At 39.4% G+C, this 20,091-nt stretch overlaps 1 protein-coding gene across 2 annotated transcripts in view; it reads left to right on the forward strand.

The window, feature by feature from the left end:
• col2a1b (collagen, type II, alpha 1b) overlaps window positions 1–20,091 on the forward strand; it is a 40,181-nt gene that overhangs the window by 14,545 nt on the left and 5,545 nt on the right. For both annotated transcript variants that reach the window (XM_058630815.1, XM_058630816.1), the window contains 33 exons: window positions 466–519; window positions 602–655; window positions 919–963; window positions 1,082–1,135; window positions 1,449–1,493; window positions 1,696–1,749; window positions 4,070–4,168; window positions 4,506–4,550; window positions 4,669–4,767; window positions 4,876–4,929; window positions 5,159–5,266; window positions 5,514–5,567; window positions 6,179–6,277; window positions 7,672–7,725; window positions 9,136–9,234; window positions 9,486–9,539; window positions 9,673–9,726; window positions 10,089–10,142; window positions 10,350–10,403; window positions 10,776–10,820; window positions 10,897–10,995; window positions 13,044–13,151; window positions 13,276–13,329; window positions 13,492–13,545; window positions 13,904–13,957; window positions 14,202–14,255; window positions 14,951–15,058; window positions 15,144–15,197; window positions 15,294–15,347; window positions 15,958–16,119; window positions 17,855–17,962; window positions 19,540–19,647; window positions 19,917–19,970. In XM_058630815.1, the coding sequence (XP_058486798.1) occupies window positions 466–519; window positions 602–655; window positions 919–963; window positions 1,082–1,135; window positions 1,449–1,493; window positions 1,696–1,749; window positions 4,070–4,168; window positions 4,506–4,550; window positions 4,669–4,767; window positions 4,876–4,929; window positions 5,159–5,266; window positions 5,514–5,567; window positions 6,179–6,277; window positions 7,672–7,725; window positions 9,136–9,234; window positions 9,486–9,539; window positions 9,673–9,726; window positions 10,089–10,142; window positions 10,350–10,403; window positions 10,776–10,820; window positions 10,897–10,995; window positions 13,044–13,151; window positions 13,276–13,329; window positions 13,492–13,545; window positions 13,904–13,957; window positions 14,202–14,255; window positions 14,951–15,058; window positions 15,144–15,197; window positions 15,294–15,347; window positions 15,958–16,119; window positions 17,855–17,962; window positions 19,540–19,647; window positions 19,917–19,970 (2,349 nt within the window). The remainder of the gene's footprint in view (window positions 1–465; window positions 520–601; window positions 656–918; window positions 964–1,081; window positions 1,136–1,448; window positions 1,494–1,695; window positions 1,750–4,069; window positions 4,169–4,505; window positions 4,551–4,668; window positions 4,768–4,875; window positions 4,930–5,158; window positions 5,267–5,513; window positions 5,568–6,178; window positions 6,278–7,671; window positions 7,726–9,135; window positions 9,235–9,485; window positions 9,540–9,672; window positions 9,727–10,088; window positions 10,143–10,349; window positions 10,404–10,775; window positions 10,821–10,896; window positions 10,996–13,043; window positions 13,152–13,275; window positions 13,330–13,491; window positions 13,546–13,903; window positions 13,958–14,201; window positions 14,256–14,950; window positions 15,059–15,143; window positions 15,198–15,293; window positions 15,348–15,957; window positions 16,120–17,854; window positions 17,963–19,539; window positions 19,648–19,916; window positions 19,971–20,091) is intronic.

Below are 20,091 nucleotides of genomic sequence, written 5' to 3' on the forward strand. Positions count from 1 at the left end.
ATCCTGTTACCTTTGACAGCCCGCTGCAAGAAATGACATTCATACCATTTCACAGGCTCTTTGTCAGTACATCAGTGGGAGAAATGACATAATGTTAAACTGAACTTTGCTGCTCTAACACTGATATTGTTACACAGCGTATTCTACCGTCATGTTTGTGTCACTTTGCATTAGATTGATTGCACCACAAACCACTCTCGTCATGGCTAATAGTTTGTGGAGGTTTTGATAAGATGATTAGATTACCGTAATGGTAATTACTTTGAGTTTAGATGGAGTCATTTATCATTTCAAGCCAAGAATCCGAGCAGTCAGTCACTAACATCAACATCAGTCTGAGCCTAAATTGGGCATTTGAAAGAACGGTCACAAATTTTACTTTCACACGACTGGAAGCTTGAAAGGAGCTGTTTCCTGCTCACTGTTTTATTAATCTCCTGCATCATCTCACCTTCTGTGCCACAGGGAGCCCGTGGATTCCCAGGAACTCCTGGCCTACCCGGCATCAAGGGACACAGAGTGGGTGTTTTTCCTCTGTTGTTTTGTTTGTGGTGTGTGTCGTTATCATTGGTCTCCTAAAGTCTCTTTGTGTCTCTTTTAGGGTTATTCAGGTCTTGATGGAGCTAAGGGAGAGACTGGAGCTGTTGGTTCAAAGGTAGGATATTTTTTGTCCTCGGTTTGAGTTCAGTTTTCTGGTTCATGAACAGCATCTGTGTGTCTGTCTGCATTAGTATCAGCCCAAATAAACAAGACACTGCCGAGCATCAGAAGGCAAAATCTCAGATAATACATTTTAAAACTAGTAGCTGATTTAACTATGTGTCTGTCAGAAATTATTTTAAGTGTGCTTGCTTTGTCCTACTAACAGCTAAATGTTTTAATTTTAATTCATCCTCTGATCTCATATCCTCTATTCAGGGTGAGTCTGGCTCTTCTGGAGAGAATGGCGCCCCTGGACCAATGGTATGTCTTTCTGGACATCATAAAAACTAAACATCAAGACAGACAGACTGTTTTCCTATCTTGATGATAACAGTAATGCCATTGTGTAGTTTAATTTTACTTTTGCTTGCTTTCATAGGGACCACGTGGTTTGCCTGGTGAGAGAGGTCGTCCTGGACCCAGCGGAGCCGCTGTGAGTCTCATTCCCTTTTATTTAAATTTTATTGAATTCAAAAGGAACATTATAACAGATAGTTGAGACTCTTCCCTCGTGTTTATTTGTTTTTTTTAAGGTAGTACTCAAATGTTAATGAGCATATTATGAGAGTGCATTTGAGAGTTTGTTTTCCTTTAAGGTAAACAATGGCACTTGGTGCGTGGTAATAACTGTACTGTAATCTGTCTCTTGTAATGTTTAATGATTTAAATAACATGTAAAAAATATTTATTTCAGTTTACTTGAACTTGAAAATCTTTGTTCACCTGATACATTGCTTTATATCCAGGGAGCTCGTGGAAATGATGGCATGTCTGGCCCTGCTGGTCCCCCTGTGAGTCTCATTTCATTTATTTTCATACTTTGATTTGAATTTGATTTCCATTAAAGTAATGAGCCCCTGGAATCCCCAGGTGCTCCCTTGCTTCTCCACACACACACACACCTGCACTTTGCAGAAAAAAACTCTACATACTATATCTACACCAAGGAGTCTATAATAAATAGTTGAGTTGACTTTCTTTTCCTCTCTGTAGGGCCCTATTGGTCCTTCAGGAGCTCCTGGTTTCCCTGGCTCTCCTGGCTCAAAGGTACGTTGTCACTGTTTCTGCTTTCCTTTGAACATAAATGTAAGTAATTTGCTGAGAAAAAAAACCTGGGTGTGTAAAACAGGGACCAAAATTGGGTTTTGTGACTACTATGCTTAATGCTATGATTACCATTCCTACATAGAATAAGACTTTCTTGAATCAAATTCAGGTCTCTAGCTCAGAAAATGGCAACACACAGCTCACGGAGGATTTGTAGGGACAAGTTGAAATGCTTTAGTGAAATCAGAGAAGACTGTGCTGCACTGAAAAGTGCTTTAAGCCGCCATCTGTGTGGAAAATTGGAAAGGAGGGGAAAAGGAGAAAGGGAGCTTTAAAGAGTTATTCTTCCTCACTCGCTGTCTCTTTCTTCTTTTCTCTGTGCTTTGCATCTGAGTTATTCCCCCTGCACAGACAGACTCAGATCTCATCTCATCTATAATTTATAGTTTGTTTTTGTAAATGTGTTTTTCATGACTCCACGATTCTAGGAAGTGTCCCATGGTGAGAAACAGGAGAAATGTCATTGCTTTAATCAGCTGTATTTTCATTTTATGGGACTCATGTGAAAGGCTTTGCACAGCATAGGACCCCAATGTTAACACAATTAAAAAAAGTAGCATTTTTACCCAGCTTACTTTTTGTTTTGCATTTTTCTGCAACCTCCAAGTTACCACCTCTAAAATACTGAGGATTCTTTCCACAGCTTATTGAAAAACTGGCAGTATTCCTCCTTTTGTCCCAGTTTCACCTCACTTTCCGACACATGCAAATTATGGACTTGAAATTCAGCTTAGTAATGAAAGAAATGTCCCTATTTATCTAAGCACTAAAAAATGGTATTATGTCATACTGTTGAGACGGTGGAGTGTATAAAGCTGCAGCAATAGCAAAGGAATTCCCACAGAGAGGCTGCACACCCCCAATAAATACGTTTTTAAAGGCATCATTTTATTTATAACCAACACAGTTTTCTTCCAGATTGATTCCCATTCCCATATCATAAGAAGGACTATGGGGAAAACCTTCAAAGTGGCAAAGATGTTGTCATGTATTAACTGCTTAGATTTGGGTGGCCAATGGTTAATGTGCATAGTGGCTGGAATAACAATGATCTAATTCCACACACAAACAATATGTAGAAACTTTATCTGAGGCATGGAGTTTGCGTGCATGTTCTCGCCGTGTGCATGTGGGTTTTCTCTGGGTTCTCTGTTTGACTTCCACACTCCAATAAAAAGCATGCAGAGGTTAATTGGACACTCTAAATTGACCATAGGTGTGAGTGTGAATGGTTGTTCCTCTCTGTGTGTTGGCCCCGCGATGGACAGGCGATCTGTCCAGAGTGTACCGCACTGAATGAATACTCAAAACACGGATGATTTTACTAATGTATGTTTGGCTTACCTTCATCAAAGAGTTAAACACTAACTGGAAAGACAATTTATGGTAAACATTTACCTAAATGAAGCATATCCTGCACCACCATATAATAGTGAAAACCTGGTCTAAGGTCAATGTCTTCATGCTTATTGAGATGGTTCAGAATGCACGCACATTCTGCGTCCTTCAGATCTCTGCTGCGAGGTTACAAAACTGCTGCTGTGGTTCTGTCTTGTCTTCACTTCTATTAGTAAATTGTTATACTGCTGCTTCAGCTGAAAAGTGTCTCACATAGTAGTGCTGACACTATGTATCTTCTTGAATGTAACACAGCAGTTATTTGTATCCGGCCACACATCATGTGAGACTGTGTTCTCCTGCCTTCACCATCAACTTCTGGTGCTTGTTCTTAACTTCAAATGAACTCTGGCACATTTGTTTCAAGTTTCTTTTTTTATGTGCTGCTTTTTTTATTCTCCATCCTGTTTCTCCTGTTTTTCACTTGCACCTGCTGTAACTTGCTGTAGAACCAGCCCGACCAACCGAGAGGGTGCACAAGCAGATCCGTCTCCTCAGCTGAGAATCAGTCACTCCTGCATTTGCCATTTAAACAGCAATGTGCCACAGACCCACCTGGCTTTTTAATGCAATGACAAGCAAAATTTAGATTGGTTCAATTGCTTTCGTGCCCAAAGCACACATACGAATCATTTAGTTCCTAAAGAACACCCCTTCACGCCTTGGGCCTGAATTTGTGCTGAGAATAAAAGCAGTGTAATAAGCAAAATTGGAGTTAATACAGGGCCCATAGCCCACAAGAATTACTTTGTTTAGCTTGTTTTCTGTTTGATTTGTCTGCTATTTTTCAACAGTTATTATAAACTCGAGATGTTTGTCTATATATTGATCAACTGTCATCTTCTTAACTTTTGCTGACCAGGGAGAAGCTGGCCCCACTGGTGCTCGTGGACCTGAGGGTGCTCAAGGACCTCGTGGAGAATCAGGCACCCCTGGATCACCAGGACCTTCTGGCGCTTCTGTAAGTGCTGATATAGACATGCATTTAAATGTAGCACCGTTAGCATCTGAACTATTGTAAAGCATCATAACTAATTAATGCTGGTTGAAAGCACAGAGCTCAGCAGGTGGCACACACAGAGAATAAAAGTCAGTGCTGCTGGTTTTCAGTAGAGTGAGCAAGAAATGTCAGGTTGCAGTGCACTGTACATTCCTTTATTTTTGGTACATCTAATTACTTGATTTGATCATTCTTTTTTTATTTATTTACACTTGATAACATGAGTCTGTCCCAGAATAATAACCAAGGACCAGTTTTTGTAGTTAATTAAATTGCTTTGTCTCTTTTTTCTTTACAGGGCAACCCTGGTACTGATGGTATCCCCGGAGCTAAAGGATCAGCTGTAAGTATTCAGATTACTTTCTACTTACTGTTCATATTCCCATTTAGCAGTTGTACAACAGTAGATTTTAGCTTAAGTGATCTGTCAGCTGACTCTGTCTCTTTGTCATTCTCTGTAGGGTGGTTCTGGTATCGCTGGGGCTCCTGGTTTCCCAGGACCCCGAGGACCTCCTGGGCCTCAGGGAGCAACTGGACCTCTTGGACCTAAAGGAACATCTGTATGTACTGACTGAATCCTTCAAGAGCAAATGAACTAAATAGAACAATTAAATCACACTGCCCTCTGTTCTCCTCTCTCTCTTCTCTGTCTCACTGTTACTGTTCAGGGAGACGCAGGTATTGCAGGATTCAAGGGAGAGGCTGGACCCAAAGGAGAAATTGTGAGTTATTTTTAATGTTTTAATTATCCCTGATAGTCCATATGTTGCACAGACTTCAAATACACTGATACTGTATGCAAACATTGTATTTATTAAATAAGAAACATGAATATTATTCACAACCAAGATCAAGAACATTTTGGACACAATCTATTGTTTCTTGTTTGAACAAAAACAACAACTTTTGTATTTTGCTGCATTAACATAGTCTGTTATGGATGTGTCGTAGGGACCAGGTGGTCTTCAGGGAGCACATGGCCCACAAGGAGAAGAGGGCAAGAGAGGAATTAGAGGTGAGCCCGGTACTGCTGGACCACTTGGACCTCCTGGAGAGAGAGTGAGTACCTTGATGTGTACCTGTCTGCTGTTTTGCATGATAAATCTCTTAATATGTGATTATTATGCCACAATATCATGACATGAACGTTTTCTAGTTGTGTCTATCTCACGCATATGAAGAAAACAGGAACTGAAACTATTGCTATAATTTTATTGTCGTTCATATTAATCCAAACATGTTTTTAATAACATGAAACTGTTGTTGTGATCATCAGACTGATTCTGGTTCAATGTGTTTTTCATAGGGATCTCCCGGTAATCGAGGTTTCCCTGGTCAAGATGGTTTGGCTGGCCCCAAGGTGAGCATCAACTGTTCTGTAAAAGAAAATGAACAGAGATGGGTTTATGTAATCACATGTGTACATCTGTAAAACTGACAATCCATATATTCCTTCTGCTGCAAATTGGATTTGGAAAATAGTTTAACAAAATCTGAATTCAGTATTCTCCCTGTATTTGTTTTCTTCACTAAGAAAATTCTCAAGTTTATCCCTAGACGATGTTATATACAGTTGCACGTACTGTTTACAGTTTTGAAAAGGTGTAGTAGATGAGGCACATACAGTAGTTAGTGAAGTGCCACCTCATGGCTTACATTCATCTCAGTTCTGTGCCCAGAATGATGAGTTAAAGAAGACTTTTTTTTCTTTGAATGATCTGAAATTCACTGAGACCATAGTAGCAATACATGTAACTCCATTATGATGCCTCAAGATGGCAGCAGAGCTCATGAACCCATCATGCACCAGTCTGACAAAAAATGACAAAAATGTCATCTCCTCAACTCCAGAAGGTCAATGAAAGTTATAACAAGGCAAACTAATTTCCTCTGGGGTTTTGAGAATTGAAGTGTCATCTCCTCAGTGATTGACTGAGTGACCAAATCCTCATGTTCTTTCTTTTCCCACAGGGAGCCCCAGGTGAGCGTGGACCCTCTGGTGCTAGTGGCGCCAAGGGTGCCGGTGGTGACCCTGGTCGTCCCGGAGAGCCTGGTCTGCCTGGTGCCAGGGTGAGTTTGTCTTTTATGCAGAGAGTCCGTGGTAATGTTCAAAAATGATTGGTCAGCCGCCCAGTGCTGTTTATGTTTATGTATCTTGCAAAAAAGTAAAAACCTTTACTTGCACACAAGAGAAAGGGCGTTAGTTACATACGGTAACCCCAGACTTTTAGGTTTCCTGTGCATGTGCAAGGGATAAACTCAATAGCAACAGTGCTTAGATGGCGAAGCCTAAAGAGTAAGTAGGTGTAAGTACGAGATTTATCTCAACTCTTGAATGGAATTCAAACAGACGTTCTAGTGATTTCCCTAAATGTAGGAGACCCACAGACAAACTTGAAATCAAGTTGTCTAAACTGAATATGTAAATCCTAAATCCATCAGCATTTTACCTGCTTATTACATAATTTTCCTTGTGTCTCCATCACCCATAATGTAGCTCAGCCATCAACACTTTGATCAGATATCCAGGTGTCTTATATAAGCAGCCAGCCATAGCTTTGAGCATCTAACCTCAAACAGAGATAAGGAGTGAGTTATGCTGAGGTCACTTCAGTCTAAATCAATAGGATGGCTTTTCAGCTCCCTAGGCACATAGTTTGATGTGTAAAACAGGGTGGAGTGCCTTTTAAGTTAAAATCTCTAAACATCTCTGACAAATCCTGTTTAGCACCACAATTGACCCAATTCTCAGGAAGCACATTTACACATCAGTGTAAAATAAGTGGAGTTTTTCATCATGCTGCAGTATCTCCAATACTGCACGTTACTAGAATTTCAAACTCGATACCAATACCAAGGAAAGTACTCGACACTCTATACAGTTTTTGGTGCCGTTGGGATTGGAATAATATAAGGCATATTTTCTTTTTTCCATATAAAGTTTAGCACAAGACAATAAACACTATGTTTTAGTTGTTTAGTTGTAGTTTAGTTGTTTTTTTATATACATATAGGCTCATTGCATTCTCCTTTCCCTGGTCATTTGGAGGCTAAGAAATCACTGTTGGTATTGACACTGCCACAAATGAGTATCTAATCCTATACATTTTTTTGACAGTCATAAACTCTAAGAGACATTGTTGTCAATGTGCTTCTTTCTGGGGAAATTCTGTTTTTACAACTGTGATGCCAAAGGTAGTTCATGTTCGTGTGCAGTCTCTGAAGAGGAAGCATACCGAATGAAAGGTACCTGTTATGAAACAGGTGCTTTTATACTTTATACGGCTCTTAATCATTGGGTGATGAACTGATGATTTTGCTCACCAGCCCAGTCAGAGGTGTAAATTGTATTTCCTGGGCTGCCACATGTTCCCATCTTTCTTCAGCACTTGTCTTCACAGATATGTCTGGTGACTCATGTCGATCTGATTGTGTTTCTGTGTGTTTCTCTTCTCCACCACCAGGGTCTGACTGGACGACCTGGTGACGCTGGTCCTCAGGGCAAAGGTGGACCTTCTGTAAGTGCACATTTTCATGCTGTAACAGTAATATTGCAGTTGTGTCTTCGATAAATCAATAAAAATAATCACACAGCATGTATACACATAGACATGAAGTAGGAAAAAAAACAAGTGCCAGTACTCCCCTCATACATATGAGGCATGCACGGCTGTAGTAAACACTAAAATTATGAAAATCTTTAATAAATAAAAGATACCAAATGATGTTAGTGATGTTCACAACATGTATTTATTTAAGTCTTTGTTCAAATAACTAAAAACTTGACTTGCTTATAGAGTATATGTAAATGATCCTTAACATTTCCTCAACCTCAACTCACTGAAAAATGTTAAACACCTATTGATATGATCACCTGTCTGTCTATCTGATAGAAAAACAATATCTAGACACGAGACAAACACTAGACTCTCGCAAGAATGGACATCACATAGTGCACCGTGAGAAATGACCATAATAATGAATTGGATACATAACCTAAACAGAGAACATCTTACTAAAAAAAGCATCATGTGAGAAATGCGGTACACAAATAAACATGCTGTTACTCAAAATAGTAAAATTAGGGAGTTCTGGTACTGTGTATAGAGTATCGGGGGGGCCATGTGTTCAATATTACATGTGGAACAACCAGGGAGAGAGTTGTAATCTTGTAAAATGGGCTCTCAGTCTCATCACATAATGACTCTTAAGTGGTTTCATCAAATTGAACTGCAGGAGATCAATCCACAAGCCTCTTCCACGCTAGTATTTGTCTGTCAAATAAACTCATCTGCCCCAGTTTTTACAGCAACACACTCCGACACGCTACAGATTGTTTCAGCGTTCACTTTGAATTCAAGAGTCATTTTTCTCAGCTTTGCTTCTGATAGCTCCTCAGGCTACTGTTTTTCATGATAACACTTAATCCTTGAGAGTGCACACTTGAATTTGGAGCACAGTCCATTTATTTAAATGAGTGCAAAGTTTTGTAAAAAAAAAGTTTTCATCAAAGCAAAGAAGTCAGTTGCTACTGATTCAATTATATTTGGAGTTTGTTTTGTCTTTTGTTGTCATTATATCGTACAGGGCATCCCACATTCATATGTGACACTAAATTTACAACATTACATACTTCAGTGATTTCATGTGAGCTTTATGAACATAGCTATGACACATAAGACATTCTTTTCTGCTCGACTGCTCGAGGGACTAGGATGTGGACAGAATGATTGCGATAGAGGGATTATTTGATTTGTTAATTCTTTGCCTCCTGGCTCTCCAAGTTTACCAACTGGGATTTTTATTTATTTACTAACTTTCTCCCTTTAGCAATGGAAGAAATAGACATTTCCTTTTGGTCATACTTGCCATTTGCAAACATGCAGTATAACTTTAACTTTAACTTTTCCTTGACTTCACTTGACCAGGGAGGTGCTGGTGAGGATGGACGTCCAGGACCCCCCGGGCCACAGGGAACCCGTGGACAGCCTGGTGTCATGGGATTCCCTGGACCAAAGGGAGCAACTGTGAGTATTTTGTGAACTCTATTAAAACTTGACAGAGCTTCAGATTCTTAAAAGGAAAATAAAATTATTTTGTTTAATGCATATGATGTGGGGGCAGTGGATTTTCTAAATTGGGAGCACGCACTGTATAGTATACATATATATATATCTCCACCTGGAGTGTTGCTGAACAATTTAATGCTGATTGAGGACCAAGCTAATCAGCTGTGGCCTATTGACTAACCTATGTGCTCTGTGTCTGTTGTGATTAGGGTGAGCACGGCAAGGCTGGAGAAAAAGGACTTCTTGGAGCTCCTGGTCTGAGAGTGAGTTGATTCACACTCTCTGCTATTTAATGTCTATGTAATAAATGGCATCACCTTGGTTTTGAGTGTCTATCTATTCAACACCCCATCTCTCCTCCTCCTCCCTGCTCCCTCTCTTCTTTCTTCTTTCCAGGGTCTGCCTGGCAAAGATGGAGAAACTGGCTCTGCTGGCCCCCCCGGCCCTGCTGTACGTATCGCAGATCTCCCCTATTCGACTCTAAGCTGCTTAAAAACTGATATAATCTCAAACTGCACTTAAAAGCAACCTTCGGTATCTTCATTTCTCATACTGTCTCGAGGATAGACCGCACTGTCTGGGAAAATAAAAGTCCTGGAAATGTCTAGACACCGTAGAATGGCATCACTGTCTTATAGAAATTGGGCTTGTTTTGAAGTTTGTCTCACAAAAAGTCACAAAAGTTAATTCTGTTTGACCTGAGAATTATTATGATTTTTCCAATAATTCAAATGCATGTTTAGCATTTCTTTCTCTACCATATTGACTATCACATTTAAGTGTTAAACTGTAATTATGGATCATCTATACAGGGTCCTGCTGGAGAAAGAGGAGAGCAAGGACAGCCTGGACCCTCCGGCTTCCAGGTGAGTAGGTTTGCTCCAATCTGTGGCCTGTTACAGTTTATGTATTAATGTTACATTACAAATGAAGTACAGTAGTAAAGAAGTGAAAAATAAAAACTTGACACATGGAAATATTCTCTTAATGTAGTATATTGTTATATTTATAATCTCCATGTCACTGTGTTTTTTTTTTTTTTTTTTAATGTATTGTTTGTTTCCTGTACACAGGGTCTGCCTGGACCCCCTGGCCCCCCTGGTGAGGGAGGCAAGCCTGGAGACCAGGTGGGTGAAATATAGGGTGTTAAGTCGCACAATCCGTCTAGGAAAATCATCTATTTATGTGTCAAAATCCTGACAGGATCTTGAAAGAAATAACTTGACTCAGAAACTGTATCCCAGTGAATGGGAAAAATAAGTCAGTAAGAGGTTGTTAGACAAGTCTGTAGTCTCTTAAGTAGATTTTGTTGCATCCTGTCAATATCTTTCCCTAAATACTCATTCTGAGTTAGTTTCTCTCTGCTGTTAGTTAGTCAAGCAATCACGATTACAGCTTAATCTCTCAGTAATACTTGAAGTAGTTCCAATATGAGAGTTAAACAGTAATGGTTTGATTTTATACTGAACCCATACTGATCTTTATATTTGCTGCTTCAGGGTGTGCCTGGAGAAGGTGGAGCTGCTGGTGCTACTGGACCTAGAGTAAGTCGACAGCCTTGAGTTGATTTTACTCCACTTTTGTCATCTGTTCGCCAACTGTCACTGTGTCACTCTTCAGGGAGAGCGCGGTTTCCCCGGAGAGAGAGGAGCTGCCGGACCTCAGGGTCTGCAGGGACCCAGAGGTCTGCCTGGAACTCCTGGAACTGACGGAACCAAGGTGAGTCCAGCAGGCAGATTTAATTAAACATTATTACCCGAGGTGTCACACCACTGGCAGATATGATTCTGTGTTTCTTACCCACAGGCTCATAATATATTCTTCTTATCCCATGTTACAGCAGAAATACAAAAATAACAGGTTTTTGGCAAGATGAGCTGTGTACATTCACTGTTTACTGTTTACACCCCTACATTCTGACACGTCTCATCCTGCTGTCGGTTTAGTTCATAGGTAACTGTATAATTGAAATCTATATGGCACTTGGTATAGGAAATAGCAGCTCTGTATATTTGTCATATTATATAAGCATATTGATTGTTGGGCACTCCAGTGGTCTAGCACAGCGGGATTATAATTATGGTTTAGCACCACATGAGGAGTCACAAGATGAATTTATAGAGACAAGATAAATGATGATGATGATGATGATGGCAGGAGACAACATAACTATAATTTTGTTCCTGTTTTTCAGTTGCTCCATCTATTAAGGCTTTAGGGCTTAATGAATTATTCAAATTCAGTACACTGTCTGTCCATATACAAAGATGGATTGCGTATAGTGTAGGCTATATAAACACCATATATGCACACGCTGCGGCAAACTATATTTCAACTGTAATGAAGATCTCGCTATTCAAGACACTGACAGTATATTACACTATATTTGAATACTGTATTTTTATTTAAGCTGAGTAAAATGTGGGTAGGAGTAGAGAGATGAGAGTTGTCTGACTGACCGCAAAGATCCTAAAACATCACAGGGGACAATTCAAGTTTCATAGTTACTATGAAGCCATAACCACTTACTCCCACAAAATAATAATATAAAATATATATGAGAATTTATGTAATTTAAAATAGCCACAGATGCATGTACAAATAATCAATTTAATTGAATTAAATGTGAATAATTGTACAATTGGTTGAACAAACATCACTTAAAGAGAATTAATGCTCCTACATTTATCTTAGAAATAATATCTTCTATTTAATCTTGAGCAAGCTCTTCTTAATCACACCATTGCTTGTTTATCAGCCATCAACAAACTCCAGCCACAGTAGTCATTTGTCACAACTGCACTGTGAGCAGAGGAGGAGCTCAGAGAGGCTGCTATCCCCTTTTTTCATTTTTTATCAGCTCTGACTTAATCCCAATTTGTGGGGTTTCTTCACCTTAAGGTCAGGCAGGAGTGGATAGAGAGGATGAGGATTATAGAGCTGACATGAGAAACTGATGGAGCAGGAGCGAAAGACAGTTTGTGGAGGAGGAAGCAGGCGTCTGAGAGAGTGGCACAAGACACGTCATACATTAACCTCCCTTGAGCCAGAATACAGTTTGAATTTATTCACACAGCCAACGTGGTGGCTTTGCCCTGTGGTCACATTTTAATGACTGGAGATAAGCAGCGGAATTGGTGTTTGTGCGTCTGATCTCCAGTCTGAGTCAGCAGCTGAGAGCACTGCTGATAAGCCACGCAACCTTGCTTCCACTTTCTTTGCTTTGACATGTTTTTTCATGATAAACTCCCCTTTCAACTTAAAATATAGAATTAAAAGTGGCCCCATTAGCAAAAGGAACTTATGTAATTGTTTTTTGTTTCATTTCCAAGCCTTATTGACTGGTTAGTCGAGGTTGATTGACAATAAGTTTTAGTCCAGAAAGTGGACAACCTGTGCCAGGTGACAAAGATTTAAGGCCTGTCCACGCACTATTAGTCCTGTCGCTCCACAACTTTAAGTTCAACCCCTGATAACCATGAACACGACATATGGAGACATAGACAGCCTTGTCTTAATGATTCTGACTCATATGTAAATAAAATCCAAGGTATAGCTAAAGTAAAACTGATATACGACAGCAATAGTTTCTCAGAAAACTTTCTGTTTCAGTGTAAAGCCATAGCTGCAGCAGTAAGAATATAACTCTACACCTCACACCTGTGGCATGTGTTTTAACACAGCTGCTGAATATACAGTAACCTGAAGTACCCTTTCTGTCTGTGCCTCAACTCATCGCTGCTCATTCCTATGCATTTATTTAATAGGGTTCCATTGGACCTTCTGGTGGTGCTGGAGCTCAGGGGCCCCCTGGCCTGCAGGGTATGCCTGGAGAAAGAGGAGGTGCTGGCATTCCTGGACCTAAGGGAGATAGAGTAAGCCAGACTGAAACAATATCTTAATGACAGATCACCATAGTACATTTGTAGGATTGTTTAGTTTTATGCCAAAACTGCCAGGTCACACAGTCACTGACTTGTTTTTTCTCAACCCTTGTAGGGTGACCTTGGAGAGAAAGGACCTGAGGGTGCTTCCGGCAAGGATGGTGGCAGAGTGAGTTTTTGTTTTCCAAATTTTCAGTGTTGATAATAACCATTGTTCCCTGACAAAAAAATAATTTGTTCTCACAAATTGGTTTATTCACTTCCGGAGGCTGAATTCAAAATACATTTAAAGTCACACTGGTTTATACTGCCATCCTGTTTTCTGTCACAGGGTCTCACTGGTCCCATTGGTCCTCCTGGTCCTTCTGGGCCCAACGGTGAGAAGGTAAGTTATGTGTCATAAAGACTGATATGGAATTGAAGGGCAGAGGCTGATAACAATATTACAGATTAAAACATGTATAATAACAAAATATTGGCCAATATATGGCACATATAATCAACTACATATATAAATGTGCAATTGGCAATTATTCTTAATGTCAATAAATGAGTGAGGCTTAATTTAGGCTTGATATAGTACAGTAAAACCACCAAGAAGAAAGTATAATAAAAAAAAATCACAATTTAAGTATGTACAACTTGAATTGTTTTGTTTTTTCTTTTTGCATTGCACATTCCTATCACTGTTTTTTTACTGCATGGTGTGTGTGTGATGCTCATGATGTTTTGCTTCCTTCCAGGGTGAATCTGGACCTTCTGGTCCTTCTGGAGCTCCTGGAACCCGTGGCGCTCCTGTAAGTGTCACAATCAGAACCAGTTCTCTCAAAAATGTTAAAAACATTTAAAGTTGTATATTTGGTAGCACCTTTGGAACTCTTGCTAAAGACTTAGTTTGCACCATTTAATCTTTTCAGAAGTGACTTTCAAAGCTTACAGATGATAGTGTTACAATTAGTTAATCTGTGTCAAAGTTGTAGCTCATATGGTCTTCATTTCTATCACGGTCTCACTGCCCCGATCTCTTCCTTCTTGTTTCAGGGTGACAGGGGTGAGACTGGATCACCTGGGCCTGCTGGATTTGCTGGACCCCCTGTAAGTGACACAATCCACACATAATAAACAGTTCTTGCTTTACTCCAGGGCCAAATAATTAAACATCAAGGAAGTTATGGTCTGTAAATAGTTTGTATTATATGGCAACTTTACAGTCTTGATGGCCACTTAAAGAGCCGTTGTTGTGCTTAAGTTATTGTAGTAATTATTGCATTATTGCACCGTAGACGTATAACAGACAACCCCAACACCTTTATAATAATCTAATAAGTCACTGTGAAAATGTGCTAAATAAATGTTTAAATATTAATTAAATGTTAAATTAAAGGTTTCAAAATCTTATCTCTCATTTTTGCTGACTAATGAGCTTTAATGGATGTGCTTATTGAAAAAGAGTTACAGGGCTGTTTCATGACAGTAATCGACCTGATTCAACTTTTGTATTTATAACAAATTTGGATGTTTGCGTACGTCACAATATATCATATCGTTTTTGTAATCGTCGCTTGGTTGAACTGTGACTCACTAATAAATTAATGCTGAGATGAGTTACACTATACAAGGTGTCTGGATATTTTTGGATTCACAGACTGTAACATCACATCTTTTCTCCACACAGACCTAAAGCTGTGTTATAAATTAGCACCACTCTTGATTTTTTAACAAGCAGCTATATCACAATACACACATTAGTTGTTTGAATCATATACTGTTTTTTTTTCTTTTCTTTACAGGGATCTGATGGTCAACCTGGAATTAAGGGAGAACAGGGAGAGTCTGGACAGAAGGGAGATGCTGGTGCTCCTGGACCTCAAGGACCATCTGGTGCCCCAGGACCTGCAGTGGGTGTCACTCTAGATTTTTACAATAAAAGTATATAACATAAAACAAGTCAGTCATTAATGTACAGTATGTTTTCTATGACAGGGTCCTACAGGCGTTTTTGGACCTAAAGGTGCTCGTGGTGCTCAGGGACCTTCTGTAAGTGACTTAATGGAAACATGCACATGTTAAAGAAGATGTTATTTTGGTGTCTTTGTCTTTTGTGTTAAATATTTCTGACTGTGCTTCTGTCAGGGTGCCACTGGATTCCCTGGAGCTGCTGGCCGTGTGGGTCCCCCTGGTCCCAACGTAAGTTAAGTCCTCTTATAGTGCAGCTAAATCCATTCAGTTGAAGGTTGGATGGTAACAACACACAGTATTTGACAGAAATGTTGTAATCTACTATAATATTTCAAATATCTAATATATAAAGTCTGGTACATATAAAACCGCAGGAGGAGAACTGCAAATGTAGATTTGCATGTTTTAAGATCCAGAAAAAATGTTTCTGAATTCCATTTTGAGTGCTGATGGATTTTTAATTTGCATTTAAAAAGCACTGGAATCTTGCTGTTTCTGCACCTTCAGATTCCAGACAAATTTATCTGACACAGTGGGAAGAATTTACAGACTTGCTAAGAGGAAGTGTAACATATTGTGAGAAATGAGTCTGACTGCTAATTAGAAATAAGTGTTATTGAAAGATATTTAAAGATCTACAAGCACTCTGGGGCTTGATGTGTATGAATGCATTTCCGACTTCAAACCATACATTGCAAAACAGAATCTTTTCACCTGCAAAGTTCATGTTCAAAACACATTACTGGTGGTTCAGAAATAACACCCAGTATGTATGTTCCCCACTGAGTAGACAGGATATGTCTGCATGTAATTTTGTTATCCTCTTTACACTTCCCAGGGTAATCCTGGATCTCCTGGTCCTGCCGGCTCTCCTGGTAAAGATGGACCCAAGGGTGTGAGGGGAGATGGTGGACCTTCAGGCAGACAGGGTGATGCTGGACTCCGTGGTCCTGCTGGGGCTCCTGGAGAGAAGGGAGATGCTGGAGAGGATGGTCCTCCTGTGAGTTGGTCTTTTGGTCAATTTTTCCCATAGCTCTTTCTACACAATGTTGTCAGTAGTGGGCAGCAGCTGAGGACATTCACATTCAGTGCACACTTTTATCAATACACAGAGCTGTCAGTGTCCATCACTGACAATAATAGCAGACCAAGACTTATGACAGCATGGGGCAGTGCAGGCTAAGTGACAGATTAAGTAAAGGACCACAGGCTTTTACCTCATGCTATTAGCACTACACACACACACACACACACACACACACACACACACCTGTCATAAACGCATGTTATGTCCTTTCAAGATAATGACACATCACAGATGATTACATACTTAAGCATGCTGATATCAACCCAGGAGGTTGATCCCTGCTTGGTCCTGGGATCTCGTTTATAAAACTGTGCACAGGATTCACCTAAAAATGTGTAATTACTCACATAAATATTCTGATACGCACACATGTCCCATGTTTTCCTTTATAAATCACAATCAAATCATAATTCAATGCGACGTTTGTGAGTTTCCTGTGATATAAATAGTCAGGGTTTTTTTTTGGACAATTTTATAATATATACATATATATATATATATATATATATATATATATTCAATGATCCAGAGTGATTGGTAAGTCTTGACAGATGTAGAGAGAAGAGGGACAAACAGGGATTTCACACAATGTAAAATCAAGATACTTCTTGATGTAGTGGATGTGCTCAAACATATGGTGGACACAGTGTCAGCGTCTCTAATGCCAAAAAAGGCGTCATAGTGGCAGAATGTTTTGATGCTGTGAATGCAGCTGCCTCAGAAGAGCAATGGTGCGCTCCACAACTGTGCCACATTACAGTTCCTCTCCTCTGCACTCTGTGGGTTAGGGGAAAAGAAGTGAGTAGCCACTGCTTAAGTGGGTGTTCACTGTGGCATGCGAGGTTTGTGAAAGGGTTAGACATCGTTGTTAGTCAAATTGGATTTTCTACATACAGTAATCACCATTCCCAGCAGGCAGCCATCACACGTAGCTCCAGCCTAAAGCCTGTGTCCAGCATTGCTGTTTCTTAATATGATAGAATCATGGCTTGAACCAGACCATGCAATATGTACACATCACAAATAATTTGGACATTAGTTGAATGAAAATGTTTTATATTAATAAAAGTACATTTAGATTAGGAAAACCAGACACTTTTACTGTTGGACACAACAGGACATGTGGCTGAGTAGACTGCGGTGATACTGTGTAGATGAAGTAGACTTGAAGGGTTTCATGAAGACATGATGTTGATAAGCGCAGCTGCAATAATGGGAGTGATGAAATTCCAGGAGGAGCAGAAGATATAAATCTTTGAGATCTTTGTAAAAGCGTTATGAACAAAACAGGACATCATGAAACCAAACATGAGTTGTTTTGTATTCCATTGTTTGAGTCAATAGATTTATTCAAGTGCTTATAAAGTGTATGTGGTCATTTAAAAACATTTAATATTTCCATATTTGAAGTCATATTGTGTTCAAATCACTATTTATTTCACAAGTTCATGTAAAATAAATATGGTATTGTTATTACAGGAAAGTATTGTATCATTTTAATTATGAAAAAAGTGGAGAAAAGCTAATTTAATAAAACTCAATTACATTTTTATTTTATTAATTTATACTGTCACAGCATAAATGAAGACCTAAATACATTTACCACTTGTTAATTATGTTGTCTTTTTTTTTTGTTTCATGTCCTCAGGGTCTCTCAGGTCCTTCAGGTCCTCAGGGCTTGGGTGGTCAGCGCGGTATTGTCGGTCTACCTGGACAGCGTGGTGAGAGAGGTTTCCCTGGTCTGCCCGGACCTTCTGTAAGTAACATAATGTTCAACCACTTACGTATAATTCAGGGCTGTAGCTTACAGGGTGTTTTCATTATCAGTTAATTGGTTTTTCACTTATGATCCTTAAAAAAAATGTAATTAAAACAAACAAAGAAAATGCTAATGTTTATAATGGCAGAGCTGAAAATATTAATAGTGCCCGTGAATCAATTATTGTATCAATAATCAACACTTTTCCTCTCTGGTTTGCTTGTTTTCTCAGGATGTGTCACACATACTCACATATGTTCCTTTTTCTGAAACTTACACTGATTGCTCAAGGAAATAATCACTTAGATTCATTAGTAAGAAGAATTACAGAACTGCACAGTTTATCACAGTTCAGACCCTGAAACTATATAAATATCAATGAATATTAATCGGTTATTAAACAGTAGTTTCAGCTCCAGTGCGCTGGTTTAATCAAATTAGTATTACACTGTTTTTAGAATGAGTATAAATAGGATAGTAACTGCAGGGCTGGACCCATACGATGTGATATTCATAATCTGCCTCAAAAGAAACATAATGTTTTTGTTCTGTAGCACCAGTGAATGTGGAAAAACCTTCAGGCAGATTCTGATTCCACTATATAATAATGTGTGATATGATGAGCCACATCCACTCCTTACAGCATCTCAGTAGACGTGTCCTTACCATCAATTATTCACCGAAACACATGAACGTGATGCCAGGAAAACAGTGGTGATACTACATTCACCCAGAGCTGCTTGAGGCAAAGAAGATGCTTTTGATAAATGATGTGGTAGATTGGAGAATGGTTGTGGAAGTGTCAGTGATGCAGCCAGAGTAGATTTCCATTTGAAGGCAGCTTGTATTCAGAGTTGGTTGTGTTTCTACTTGGGGTCATTTTGTTTCCTTACATTTGTTTGTGGGTAAATTTGCATATAAGGCTGTCTGTTTTCACCTCCTCTAAGAGATCAACATGAACCCTTCCTACAAATGACTAGATGAATGAGTCAATCACATGACTGTGGATTTTTATTTTTATACTGGGAAAATGTGGTGGCTCTTCTGGAAATAGCTCAAGCACCCAAGGAGATAAAGTATTATTATTATTATCATCATCATTATTATACATTTTCATCATCATTGAGGCATATTTGTATTTAATTTAAACATGAATACATGCAGCAAAATGACAAAATAAACAACATTTCTTTAAATAGATAAAATAATAACCATTTGCATTTGTTGTCTGTAGTAGCTTTGGAGTCAGGAACCAGGATCTGGGAACTATAGTCCAAATCCAGATTATATTAAGTTGCAAATCTTAAATCTACAGTTATAGTAGCCCTCGTGAAGGTTTAAAGTTCTTGAAAAGTGACAATCAAACACTTTCGCTGATTAATTAACTGCTCACTGTTTCTGGCTGGTTGAACTCAGCATCAACGTGGATGTCTTTTATTTTTAATTCTGCTGCTAAAGACGTAGTAGTTGTATTTCAATGTAATTCATGCACCATTATTTATTGTTATTCATTAAATTCAGTGTAGTAATAAGTCTCCTCCTCCTCCTCCTCCTCCTCCTCCTCCTCCTCTCAGGGTGAGCCTGGAAAGCAGGGAGCTTCTGGTGGCTCTGGAGACCGTGGACCCCCTGGACCTGTTGGACCACCTGGACTTACCGGACCGGCAGGAGAGCCCGGTAGAGAGGTCAGAGAATGTCCAATAGCTAGCATGTTACATAACATGTTAGTCTGTGCCTTTTAACTGTTGATATCTGATGATCTCATAATGAGCAGAGATCAGCAAACCATTGAAATGCACTGCTGTTCACGTCGTGCCTTTATTTGCATTTTGTATCATTAGAATTATAATGTGTGTTGTTGGAGCAGGGCTCATTATGCAGCTCGTCAGTATTCAGTTGGACACCTGGCTCAGCGGAGGTGGAAGCTATTAACACTTGATTTTCTTCCTGTCAGGGCAACGCTGGATCTGATGGACCTCCTGGTAGAGATGGTTCTGCTGGTATCAAGGTGGGAATTACACAACAACACTACATGAAATGCTTTTATTGCAAATGCTGAAAGTTTGTTTATGTCCGTGACATGAAACAAGTGAAATAATGAAACCACAGACACCAGCACCTTAGATTCA

The sequence above is a fragment of the Solea solea genome, chromosome 6 (genome assembly GCF_958295425.1).
Source record: "Solea solea chromosome 6, fSolSol10.1, whole genome shotgun sequence".
In the NCBI taxonomy this organism is placed as follows: domain Eukaryota; kingdom Metazoa; phylum Chordata; class Actinopteri; order Pleuronectiformes; family Soleidae; genus Solea; species Solea solea.